The sequence below is a fragment of the Poecile atricapillus genome, chromosome 4, assembly GCF_030490865.1.
Source record: "Poecile atricapillus isolate bPoeAtr1 chromosome 4, bPoeAtr1.hap1, whole genome shotgun sequence".
In the NCBI taxonomy this organism is placed as follows: Eukaryota; Metazoa; Chordata; class Aves; order Passeriformes; family Paridae; genus Poecile; species Poecile atricapillus.
The window spans coordinates 3,430,431-3,443,417 of NC_081252.1; the positions used below are offsets into that span (position 1 = coordinate 3,430,431).

The following is a 12,987-nucleotide window of genomic DNA, read 5'->3' on the forward strand; positions in this document are numbered from 1 at the left end:
TCCTAGAGATCAAGAGCTCCACGTCCAGGTTGTTAAGTTTCACTCCTTCTTCTCATTCAACACTGATTGAAACGCTGAATTTGCCCTTGCAAGTTATTAATTATCAGTTAAAGAGCAGCTGTCCCATAAAAGAGGACATAAAAACTCCTGACACGCTCATAAGATATGATTTGCATCAGAATCTAACAAAGCTTTTTCGTTTGCCTCCCAAAGCAATATATTTTTACAATTATCTTCCCATTTATCTTCAATTCCCGACCCTCCAGGCAGAATTGTGTTATGGCTTATAGGGCCTGCTGTGCATTATAGTCACCTGCCACACTTTATGGAACTGGAGGGGAAAATCCTTCACAGAGGCTGGAGAAAACCAGCTGCCACTCCAAGCCATTGCCTGGGAATTAATGCTGTTACTGTGCATGGTACCTGAATGAGGATTGGAACATTTGCCTTGTTGATAGAAAAAAAAACCCAAGGTCTTGTTTTCAGCAGTTAATCAAATAAGCATTTCACGTTTAATCAGAAGCAAGACAAAATGTCCCCAAATTCCAAAAAATCAATGAGTCTCTGAGCTCTGCTTTGGGCACGCAGAATTTGTGCCAGTTCTTCCCTGAGAGTGCTCAATTGATTAATTTTATTGAATAGCCCGAGTGTGTGTACAGCAATGTGCTTGAGACCTGCTGCATCTCACAGCTTCTGTGGGTTTTGTTTTCCCAGTTTGAAAACACTCCATGATTTCCCTCTCCCTCTCATCCAACTCGACTGCAGCTTGAGGAAACTTTGCAGTCACCAGTCTGAAAATCCCAACCACTGCTAAAAGTCTTGCTCATAAAGCCCTGCCCTTGCTTTTCTGATTTGCAGTTTCCCTGGAGATCTGGAAGCTTCCCTGTTGATCTTTTCCTGACTGCGTGGAAAGGCAGTTAGACAAATGGAGAGGGACTGGTGTGGAAGAAAACTGTGAACACCAACTGGTACAGAATCCCTCCTACCCTGGTCTTAACTCCAGCTGCATCTTCCAGCTGCAAGGGAGCTCCCAGTCCGTGTGTTCCGCAGGCCCTCGCTTTCTTAGGCTGTGTGCAGTTGGGAAAATGTTCAAAGCTAAACCAGAAGAGCTTGCTCAGGAGGGGGCCTGTAACAAGCTTTGCTGCCTTGCTCTTAAAATTCCAGAGGGGACACTCTGACAACAAGAAATATACTCAGTTCCTTGTAAAATTAATGAGCTGTTGCTGTCCTTTTAGAGAGACATTGATATCATCACAGAGAGCTGAGCAGAGCAAGAGGGGCTTAGCTCCACTTACTCACAGGCGTGCAGCCTCCTACAGAACCAGCAGCTGAGTGCCAGAGGAGGAAAAATCCTTTCCCTGCTTTGGTCTGGGCTCCTTTGTGCCAGGCACCATCCAGCTGGATTCTCCCACCTCACACTGCCTAGGGAAGCTCTCACACAGGATACAAACCCCTGCAAACGAGGTTGCACTTCACCAAGAATTCACTTTGCTTGTTTGAGTGACAGAGTCCCTTTCAGGTCATGGAAAAGAGAGACAAGAAAAACGTTGCATATCCTTTTAAACCAACCACACTGACTTGCTTTCTGGATTTGCTTCAAGACCAGAGACTTCTTGCATGAGGTGCTGCAAAGTGTGTGGTGTTCTCAGTGCTGATTTTAAGTCATGCTCTGTTGTAAACCTCAGGTCTCACCTTAAAGCACAGCACAAAACTCACATCAGGAAATAGTTTTCTGGAGAGCCCCTAAGAGAGGTGATATGTTTAAACAATATGAGTGGGTGATTGCTTAGCAGATGGTGGAGCAGAGAGGCAGAAATGCCACTGGTTTCCTTTATGAGCATTCACAAACACTTCAGAGATGGTTTTGTCTCCTCAGCAGTCTCTTGTGTCTTAGAGCAATCTGTAACAGATAATTTCCACATAGGAAGGCACCATTTTCTTGCTTTATTTGCTAAGAGAAAGCTAAAGAGGCTGTGCAAGTCAAGTAACTCTGGAAATCCATGTAAGTGTTTCTATTTTACTTTACAATGAAAGTACCTTTATAGGAAGGTCAGTGATAGGGGTTATTTTTGCATAGAGGTGAAGAAGGAGAGAAGGAAAGCCTTTTGCTTGGAGAATGGGAGGAAAGGCAGTCTCAGAAAGATGAGGAGGGAGGCACTGGGGCTACGAGCAAAGTGGTGACAGACTTGCAGAGAATCCAGTTTGCATACTGGAATGGCTCTAAGGGAATTAACTAACTTGTGTTGCAGTGACCTGCAACAAGCTGGGGGCATGTGAAGCCTCCAGAAAACCCAAATCCCACAGGATGTAGAGTGCCTGCTGGCAGAGCTGGAGGGAGGCTTGACAGGGAGAAGGCAGAAGCAAGTTGGGCTGTGGGGTGTTAGTGAGAAGCACAAGGAAAACATCTCCCTTCTGTTAGTCCTCGCTTCAAAGGGAGCCTGCTGTGAAGAAGTGAAATCATCTCTCCCTAAACAAAGCCCTTTAGTTCTTCCCTCACTCTCTCACTCGCTCCCCAATGTCCCTCAAATTCACCATGAGCGTCAGCCCCGGGTTTTTTCTTGGTGTTGTGTGTGCTTTGATCTCCAGGCTTGCAAAGGAACAAGAGAGTGATGGGGCTGATTCATCCTAAAACAGTAACTGAAGAAACTCTTTCCACTCATAGGAGCAAAAATAGAGGCTTCTAAAGAGAAAACTCTGCTGCAGCAGCACAGAGTTTTGTAGATACCTAGATTTTTAAATGTTAGTTTGGGAGACTCTGAATTTTTTTGTTGCATGTACTGATTGTTTCTCCATTTATGAAACCTTTTGACCAGATTTGTTACTCATTATACCCTGCCAAAGCTCTTTATTAGAGACCAGTGGCTCCAGCAGGAGGTTCAACTGGAGGAGCATTATTTTAGTAGTAAGGAGAGTCAACATATTACCAGATAAACGTGGAAGTACAAAATCTAATTGGATTTATGCTAATTCTCTTGGTTATAAGTGCATAAAACTTGTCACCCCACCTGCAGCCCAGGGAGGCTGCGGAGCGATAAACCCCCATGAGCTGGAACCCCTCTGGAGAGGTTCTGAGCTTGGTCACTGAGTTGGGGAGCATGACCTGGTGTGCTGTTTTGCTTTTATCTGAAGCACAGAGTCTCTTCCTGCACTCCTTTACCCCAGCTCTGGCTGGTAATTTCCCAGCTCTCCAAGGCTGAGAGCACAGGGCAGAAACTCGATGGATTCCATACCCTGGGAAAGCAGGAGGTGAAGGAGGCAGCTCTCTAAGAAGGTTGGATCCCTGCCTGCAGCCAGGACTGGATCAGTTCCTGAGCTGCTTCTGTGCTTTTGCAGCAGTGTTTGGTAAGAATCACCTGTGTGTGATGTGCAGGAGACATCAGGAGCTGGGGCGAGGCTCCGGTCGCTGCCGCGCTCCTGCAGCTACGGACACAGAATTCCTCCAGGCTCCAATGTGAGCCTGTCTTCAGCTTGTAAATTTAGATTGCCTGACAATCTGTAGTGGTGCTGTCATAAGAGACAAAAGACAGAAAGGTGAAGCTGCAGCAGAAATCTGACAAGAGGCCAGGTACTCAAATCAAGCCTCATTGTTGCATATCTTTCAAGACACTCGTCATTTCCTTTATCATTTTCTCAATTACCATAATGAGGATTAATTTGGCTTCCAGGTTGCCTTACACTGCACCTTTGTGCACACAAAAGGCTTGTTGTCAAGCCTTTTGAAGCACCTTAGTTCAGGCAGAGGTCAGGAGACACAAGCTTGTGTCCTGCTAGGGGAAAATGGGAAAAGAAAAAGGTTTTGAGGCATTCTGATGCCGCTCTTGGCCTGGCTTTGAGGGCTGCTGTGGCTGTTTCAGGGTATGGATGTCTTGTTAGTGTGGGAAAATGCAAACAGCAGGAACTACAGGAGAAGGTCATGCAGCTGTACAGGTTCTGCTCCTCATTTTTCCATGGTGGGAGCTGAGGGAGGTGAGTGCCTGAGGCCTCCAGCAGAGCTAAAGAGAAACCTGTAGGCAGAAGCACTCAAAATCAGAGAAGGGTTTTGGGAAGCAAAGGGCTTAGAGCTGAATTTGTGCAAAGCCTTCCCAAGCTCACTCAGGGGTGGGAAAGAGGATGCTTGAATGGGGCAGGAGGGATGCAGAGGAAGAAGAAAATGCTGTGATGCTCAGGAAGAGCACGAGATGAGGAGGAGGAGGAGGAGGAGGCAAGAGGAAAGGACTGCTCCTCAGATGCGGCAGTTCCGGGTAGCAGGATTTGCTCTCAAGATTCAATCCCTAGTGCCCACCTGGAGTTCTCAGCTAAGCTCTGTGCTGTCCCTCTGTTCTCAGTGTCCTCTTGTTCCCTGTTCCCTCTAGACTGCCACCCCCTGTGCCAGCAGTGCGTGGCCAACCTGCGGGACACGGGCAGCGTGTGCCTCAAGTGCCAGAACGCGCGGCACCTGCTCCTGGGGGATCGCTGCCTGCCCGACTGTCCTCCGGGACACTACGCCCAGAACGGAGCCTGCAAAAGTGAGTTGGGCCCTGCACACGCCTCGAGTTGCTGCAAGGAACTGCCTGGATCCTTGGGAGAAGTCCCATGAAGCGGTTCCTGTTTAGTAGAGAAGCTCTGTCTGGCCGGCAGGACACTGCACTTGAGCGGTTTGGGGTTTTTGTCCTCGCTGGTAGGAGTTCCTCAGGATATTTTGCAGCCTGAGGTGGAACATCACCCTAACTAAGGTCTGTTACTGAGGCTTGTCTTGGTGCAGTGGTGGCCCAGAAGGTGATGGCTTGTAGCAGCTCCTAAAACAGAAAGCCAATTCCATTCATCATTCTAGGCTGGCACGATGGATGCAGCGCTGGCGGCGTGTTTTATTTTCTAACGTGTCCCTGCGTCTCCTCCACTTTTAGTTGTTGATGTGGTTTGGTATTCCAGTCATTGTCTGAGCTGCTTTATACTCCCTGGGCTCTTAGAAGGAAGCAGATTCCTTTTCTTGTTCTGTGGCTGACAGAGATGTGGTAAAGCTCAAAGCTGAGCAAAGGATATTTAGTTTCTGAGAAAGGAACCAAGACCAGAAATTCAGCACAATGTAGATGCTCCTTTTGCAGCAAGTGGCATTTCCTAATCTAGTTTAGGGTGGGTAATATTTCAAAGCTTCTCTCCAGCATGCTGGGAGCTGTGTGTTTATTTACCTGTTTTTGACAGATGAGATCTCAGAGCTTTGAAACATAGTCTGTCACTTGATTGGAAAGGCCCCTGAGAGAGAGAGAGAGGTTTTGCCTTCCTGGAAATGTAAGCCTAGGGATAACATATCTTCCCTTTGGTTTAAAGGTTTCATTTAAAAGGAGTTGTGCATTTTTCAGACTATGCCAAAACTCATAAGACATTTTGTTCTGGCTTTTAAGATTCCCAGCGACCCAGTGTGGTCGCTTCTGATTCTTTTCGTCCACTCTCACTCATGATTAATTTTACACCTATCATGATAGGTGTAATGATGGCATCAATCTTTAGGTAAAGGCCTGTCAAGAAATAAAACAGACTAATAATTTTGTATGTAACCTCTCAGGAGAAAGTAATAGGGTACATTGGCCTCAGCCACTGTGATATTTTAAATTTCTTTGGTCAGACTAAGAAATGAGCCTGAAAAGTCATGAGGGGAATGGGGAGAGGGTGCACGGGGGTAGTCTGGTCTCCATCAGTGCAATTCCTGCTGAAAGGAATGGATGTGAATCTTCAGGGAAGTGTGGAACTGTCAGAAAAGCAGTAGATGGTTCCTGCATAGACAAAGAGGACCTAACCTGAAGCTAGTTGGGACAAAGTATGAGAGGGAGGTATGTGCTTGCCCTTTTTACACTCTTTTCTGTTAGACAGGTCCTGGCCAGATCCTGCAAGGGTTTTTCTTAAGAAGGGAAGCTTGAAGAGGGTAAAAAGAGAAAGAAAGGAGAGGATCCTTTCTTGGGCAGGAGGCAGTGGGCACCACTGAGGACTTGGCAGGAGCTTCTGGTGCTCGCCATTCCTACTCTCAGTCTCTGAGAGTGTTTCTGCTGAAGCTTGTGAAACTTGCCCTGAGACCTGCTTTTCCTGGAACAGAAACACTGCTTTTTGCTGTCCCTGCAGGGTGCCACCCTTCATGTAAAAGCTGCACCGGCGAGGGTCCCTTCTCCTGTTCCTCCTGCAACGCCAGCCTGGTTCTGTCCCACACGGGCGCGTGTGCTCCGCTCTGCTCCCTGGGCTACTACAGGGATGACAGGCAGACCTGCAGACGTGAGTGCCTCTCCCCCAGCCCTCTCTCCTTTCCACAGTGCTCTTACCGACGTGTCTTTTCTTGTTCCTTTGCTCGCTGTTCCTGTTGGCTGGAAAGGAAAGGTTTCAAGTGCCTAAAAACGCGATGTGAGTTGACAGAGGTGATGAGCTGCCTCAGGAGCAGAGCCTACAGCAGGGCTGAAGTTTGAAAACAGTTGCAGTTTTGTTATTGACCTCAAAGACAAGAGGCTTTGTGTCCTGCTGTAAAGAATCTGCAGGAGCATTTTATGTAGGTTTCCCTGTGAAGGATTCTGAGCTTGATGGAAACCTGGCGAGTTGAGACCGGTTTTAATCAATCCTTACTAAGGCAAACCCCCTCCCCACTGCACTGCCTGCCAGTACATGCCATGGAAGCTGCATTATAGCATTTATATCCATTTCTCCTCATGTGAAACCCCAGGAGAAACAAGGTACAGCTTGGTAGACACAGACCTGAGCTGATCCTAATCATCTGGTGGAATTGATCTGATATTAAGTTATGTTTTCTCCTATTCTTGCTATCCTTTGTTAATCTCTCAGGGCCTCTCTTTTCCTTTATTATTTTGTGTTCACTCTGGCCCTGGGTTATTCCTCTCATAATTATTTGGCTTGATGCTTCAAAATGCAAAATGGTATGGCCCAAAGATAGAAAAAACTGGAAAAAGCTCTGCTTGAATTGCCCCACTGTAATACACACATGTAAAAATGAGTGAATAGTGGTTTGGTCACTGTGAACCTGAACACTCAGATTATTGAAGTCCTGTACTACCTTGATTTAAATTCTTCGGATTTATGATAAAACAACTCTGTTGCACTGAGTCCAGGTGTCAGTGTCATCCTACCTAGACCCAATTCTGTCACTGATGAGGTCCTGTAGGAGGAAACCGATGTGGTTGTCAGCTTTACCTGCCTTTTGTTGAAACAGATGGTTCTCCTGAAACTATTATTTCCATCTGATCAGCAGAAATGGAGACACATAAGTTCAAGGAAATAGACTGGGAAGGTAGGAAGGACTTGTGCCATTCTTCTGTTGTGGGGAAAAAAAAACCCCAAAAAAAGGATACTTGCTCTTCTGGCTGGTTTCCTACAAGCTCAACAAAATATTTAGTCTTCTCCTGCAGTAGGGATTCCCTTATTGCTTGCTGCACCAGAATATCTCCCTTCCTAATTAACATGCCCCTTTCTAATGCAAGTTGTCCTGCTGACAGCTCCTGCCTCAGGATATCAAGGTAGACCAGGAATGTTCCTGAGGCCTGCACCCTTCCTGAATTTGGTTCAGGGGCTCAACTTCAAATAGATTTGTTTTTTTTTATTATTATATTTTTTTTGCAAGGCAATTCAGCTACTCTAATCTCCTCATTGCAAATGGCTTTTTAAGAAGTGTTTGTAATCCTTGGAGCAGGAGGCTCAAGGCCAAGTGTGTTGGATTTTTGTCATTCCAAGTGTCACTAGTGCCTTTTCAAGTGCTGCTGATAAGCCACAGAGATCCAAATTGTCCCAGGCTGCTGGGAAACTGCCACTTGGAGGGAATGAAGATTGTTTAATGGGAGCTTGGCTGTTAGGCTGAGAAAATCTGGTCTCTCTTCAACGTTTATTTTAGTCTCTTTGCACTTTTGAGGAACTGGGGGTTGGAATGAGGTTCAGAGAGATGCTGAGTGCACGTATGGGCTCTGGGAGATATTTTTAAACTCAGTGACATCCTGGCCCAGGAACAGGGAGAAGCTTAACGAGTCCTTCATGGGCTTAAAAATGCAGATACAGAGTCGTGCTGATAAAACAAGTAGACAGGTTTGCTTCCACACACAGTTTTTGCTTGTTCTTCTGGCATGCCTCCATGGGTAGCCTGATTTCCGTGGATTTAGACCTCATGTAGAATGCTTTACTGTATTTTCAATAGTTGGTTCTTTGGAGCACTTTGAAACAGTGATTTTTTTTTTTCATGGAGTATTCTTAAGTGAAGAAAAATCGGAGTGGCACCTAACTTGAGTCTTTAGGTAAACATTTTGATAGAAATCATTTGTACATCAGTAAAATGCAAACCTTCTGTGACATTTTTTAGAGGAGCTAAAACAAGGAACTGTTTTTAAAAACACCGTGTTCTTGCTTCAGTGAGAGCAACGTGGGTATTTTGACATTTCCTTTGGTATTTGGAGGTTTTTTGGTTATAAAACTGTGTTTTGAATTAACATGTCAGTATTTATCACCCAAACTGTTAGTACAGCCTCCTGTGAAGTTTAGTTCCTGGACATCAAAGAGGTGAGTTGAAATATTCTGAACCTCTGGACTTTGATCCTAGATTCAGTAAATCCTTGAATTACTTTTTTCTTTCCTGGCATCTTTATTGCTCCCTGCAGCTCCAGAATTTCACACTGTGTGCAGATAAAAAGGTGGAAACGTTAAGTGAAATTACATGGGCCTTTGGTCCCACCAAGGATTGCAGCAGTCTACTCTGCTCTCCATATTCTCTTGTTTCTGGGTAAAGAGTTATACGAAATTCAGGTTGCACAAGGGAAATTTAAAAAAACAGAGACAGGGAAAGCTCTTATCTGTGGATTTGGTTTCATGTTTTACCCTGAGCTGTCCAGAGGAGAGTAAGAAGCAGCATGAAGGGGACATTCCAGCAGATTCCAAGTGGAATGAGGCTCTTTACACTTGGGAGAATGTGAAACAAAAGAAGCAAAGACTCTGAAGTCTCCACAGAAGACAAGAGGAGCAGCAAGGCTGCAGGGTTAACACCATTTTTACTGGTGCAGGAATGACTCTGATTTTCCTTGTCTTTCCACAGCTTGCAGCAGCCAGTGCCGGAGCTGCGACTCTGCCGCCGGCTGCGCGTCGTGCAGAGATGCAGCCAAGGTCCTGCTCTTTGGGGAGTGCCAGGATGACAGCTGTGCTCATCAGTATTACCTGGATTTTTCCAGCAACACTTGCAGAGGTGAAAGATACGTTGCTGGTTTCAAGGAAAAATTAGAAATAAAAAAAAATTAAAAATTAAAAAAGGAAAGGAAAAAGGAAATAAATACAAGTGCCTTGGCTAAGGATCTGTTAGATGGCAGCGGGAGCTGTGCAGGTGGCCTGCTTTAAAAAGGTTGTAGGAAGGGGAAAATTGTTCAGTGACAGGTTGCTTGTGAGGTTTCTGCAGGTTTTTTTTTTGCTTTTTGGGCAGCCTGCTGTCACATACTTGAGCCTTTCAGTGGAACAAGATTATTGCAAATCGCTCTCTTGTAAATGATTTTGTAACTGAGCCAGCAAAGTTTTCAGGGGTCAGGTCCAGCAATTCATTTAGTCACGGGTCAGCTGATAACGAGTGAGCTTGCCAGGATAAGTCTCTTTTAGGGGGCTTATCTGGCCTCCTCTACTTACCTGTCTCTCTCTCTCTCTGTCTTATTAAATCCTGCATCACTGGATAGCTGTGCAGAAACAGCAGTTTGGAGTGATTTTAAAGACTCGTGACTTGAAAGATTTCCAGAGCTCCCCAGCAGAGTGTTCCATAATGAAAAGAAGTGATATTTTCCCACAGCTTGTAGACCCCGAGTGCCGAGCGCTTGTGCGGGGTGAGCACCCCAGAAAGGGCTGCCCTGAAGTGATTTTTGTTTTCTTCCAGAGTGTGATTGGAGCTGTAATGCCTGCAAAGGTCCCCAGAGGACTGACTGCCTGCAGTGCATGGAAGGCTACGTTCTCCACGAAGGAGCCTGTGTAGAAGAGTGCCCTCCAGCTTTCTACCGGGAATCAGACACGTGCCAGAGTGAGTTTTTATGGAGCATTACTTTCTGATGTGTTTCCCTGCTGGTCTCCCATGTCAAGTTGAACTCTTTGCCTGTGTGTGTCTCTGTAGGGTGTGATCAGCCCTGCCTTCAGTGCCACCAGGCAGACAAGTGCAGCCTTTGCCCAGCCCCGTTCTTCCTCCTGGGCAGCCTTTGTGTTCCCAAATGTGGGCAGAGACACTTCCCAGACGAGGCACAGCGCCAGTGCACAGGTGAGCACAGCGAGCTTGGTGCAGGGACAGTGGGAAAACGAGGAAGGAACTTGTTTCCCACTTCTGTCATAACTCTCTGCCCGCTGTCTTGACTCTTTTTGTCAGGTAGGTAAGACGCACACCCTAAGTGGTGTTTGTGCTCTGACCCTGGGGACGGCTCTGCGTGGTTTTGCAGTGTCTCACTGGGGGTTGTGCTTTCCACTCGATGCAGCTTGTCCTCCTGGGTGCCTGGAGTGTGACAGTGGCAGCCTGTGCCACCTCTGTGATAGCACCACGTTTCTGAAGAACAAGACCTGTGTTTCTGCCTGTGGCCAGGGTTTCTATGGCAATACACGGAGCAGGGAGTGTGAAGAAGGTGAGTGAGACAGCACCATTTATCATCAGTGTAAAACCAGTGACAAAATATCTTGGGGGAAATCCCTTCCTGCATCGAGTTTAGTGGCTGCTTATCCATTCTTTCTTCTAAATGAAGATTTACTAGCCTGTCTGCAGGGCAAGCCAGAGAGTGTTGGCTTTTAATTCTGTGATGGGGAAGATGATCAGGGTGGGAAGTGATTTACCCAAGTCATGGTGGGGATTGGGATGGATTGCAGTCCACCTGGAGTCAGGAACGAGCAGGGCACCCAAAAAACAGCGGTGACAGGCAGGATGCCAGCACAGCCCGCGGTGATTCCTGCAGTAACCCCTCTCCCTTCTTTCCCTTCAGCCATCAGGCACCCCTCGAGCTCCCGTGTGAGCAGCACCCTGACGGTGGGGATTGGCGGGGTGCAGCCCCTCGACCTGGCTTTGCTGGGTGTGTGTGATGCTGCCGGTGCCTCGGGCCAGCCGCTGTTCCACGTGGAGAGCGTTCCCTCCACCGGGCGGCTGGTGATGCTGCGGGACGGGCGGGAGCTGCCGCTGAGCCACGGCCAGCGCTTCAGCTGCAGGGACGTGCGGGAGAGGAGGGTCCGCTTCCTGCACGGCACAGAGGAGCCCAGGTGATGGCAGGGAAGATTTCTTTCCCCGAGTTTTTGCCTCACAAAAAAATTGTTGTGTCTTGAGAAGGGCTATTTCCTTCTTTCTTGGAAGCATTCCTGCAGGGAGGCACACTTCCCACTGCTGCTGAATCAACTTCCAGCATACTTACACTGTACCATAGTGTCACCGGTGGTGCAAAACCTGTCAGTTCATGGTAGAAGAGGTCACTGTGACCCAACTCCCAAACCTGCTGTGCTTTTGAGGTGCAGCAATCTGTCCCATCTTCAGGATACTCAGCTGAGAGTTAAAACTGGCATGTTATTAGTCTGATTGTTAGCACAGTTTGTTGATGCTGTTAGGAAGATGCTCAAGTGACATCACTGCTGTGCTCTGTGGCATAGTTTGCCTTCAGCCGTTCCTCGTTTGCCTCCAGTATGAGCTGTGTTAGTACCCTGGAATAATTAGTGGTGATTAGTGGCTGGCAAAGCTCACACTTCAGGGATGGTGCAAGGAAGCAGATTTTTCCTGCAGCCAGGCAATCAGCCAGACACGCCGCCAGATTTCCCACTTGATTTGCATCACCTTAAAGCCTTGTCACCAGAGTGACATCAGTGGAACTGTTCTGACTTTCTGGCTGTATAAATCAGGGAGGTCTTTGATGTAAATAAGATCTGAAGAAGACTTTCAGGGTGTGCTGGTGCCAAGGGTTAGCTGGAGTTCACCAGACTTGAGGCATTTGTTCCTGTGTCCTGCTTTTTTTTTTGTTCATCCACCTGGTAGTCACCATGACATGTCAGCATCTTGTCTGGAGAAACAAAGCTACTTTATTACTAAATATTACTCTATTTATTATTCATACTGTTACTTTAAACTTCAGGGTGTTGGGGTGGCATCACTGAAAAGTAAATGGGAAGGGAAAATCCTGGCAAGTCGTGAAGCCAGATAAGTGACATTTTTGTTTAGCAGCGAGTGGCTGACATTTCCAATTGGCACTTTATCCTGGGGATGCCATCTGACGTGGATAACGTTCCTTAAGGGGAGATGAGGGTATATTATTGCACAGCTAAAGGTGTTTTTTATTACCTGTTGTGACTGTTGTGAATCTTGAGGTAAAAATACTATAAAAACATAATTGAAGAAAACTTGAGCTAAAGCTTCTGTCACTGAGCCAGTCATTTTTGCTGAATATATAATGTGCTTATCATTCTCGAGTCCTGGAAGAGTACTTCATTAATTTATATTATCCTGTGTTTTGGCTTGCTGGGGACCTGTTTAGGAAAGGACAGTTTTCCTTGAAGGTCAGTGATCAGCAGTCGTTCTCCCACCTTGAGGTGATCAACATTCAAGCCTTCTCAACACAGGTAACCAAGCCTGGAAACAACCCCAAATTTTGTACCATTTGAAGCCCTGGTTTCTTGCAGGGATTACAAAGAAGCTGGGCAGAACTCGAGCAGGGGTTCAGATCAGGCAAATTGGACTCAACTCTCCCTTAGGGGCGACAGCCGAGGGTCACATGGAGGAAAGGGACTTGGGGAATTGACTGGAGAAGCTGGCCTGTGTCATCTTGCTTGTGCAGGGAGTTGCAGCTGTGCAGTCACAGAGCAATCATCAGCAAGGGCTAAGGAATCCCTACTGCTCCAATTATCCTTTGGATCTGCTGATGCTCCAGTTCAGCCTCTTGCTGCAGGGCAATTGGGTCAGGATTGATCCCGATGGCAGGAAGGCTTTGACGTTCAAGTTCAATGCTCAGTTCGAGGGCGGCTGGGAATTAAATCAGCATGAGCTATTTCAAGTTTGTCTCT

The 12,987-nt window shown here is 46.8% G+C and overlaps 1 protein-coding gene across 1 annotated transcript in view; it reads left to right on the forward strand.

Annotated features, from left to right (window-relative positions):
• FRAS1 (Fraser extracellular matrix complex subunit 1) overlaps positions 1-12,987 on the forward strand; it is a 106,139-nt gene that overhangs the window by 58,197 nt on the left and 34,955 nt on the right. The window contains exons 20-27 of the mRNA XM_058838902.1: positions 4,353-4,505; positions 6,091-6,237; positions 9,041-9,187; positions 9,857-9,997; positions 10,088-10,228; positions 10,440-10,583; positions 10,935-11,205; positions 12,462-12,546. Of these exons, the coding sequence (XP_058694885.1) occupies positions 4,353-4,505; positions 6,091-6,237; positions 9,041-9,187; positions 9,857-9,997; positions 10,088-10,228; positions 10,440-10,583; positions 10,935-11,205; positions 12,462-12,546 (1,229 nt within the window). The remainder of the gene's footprint in view (positions 1-4,352; positions 4,506-6,090; positions 6,238-9,040; positions 9,188-9,856; positions 9,998-10,087; positions 10,229-10,439; positions 10,584-10,934; positions 11,206-12,461; positions 12,547-12,987) is intronic.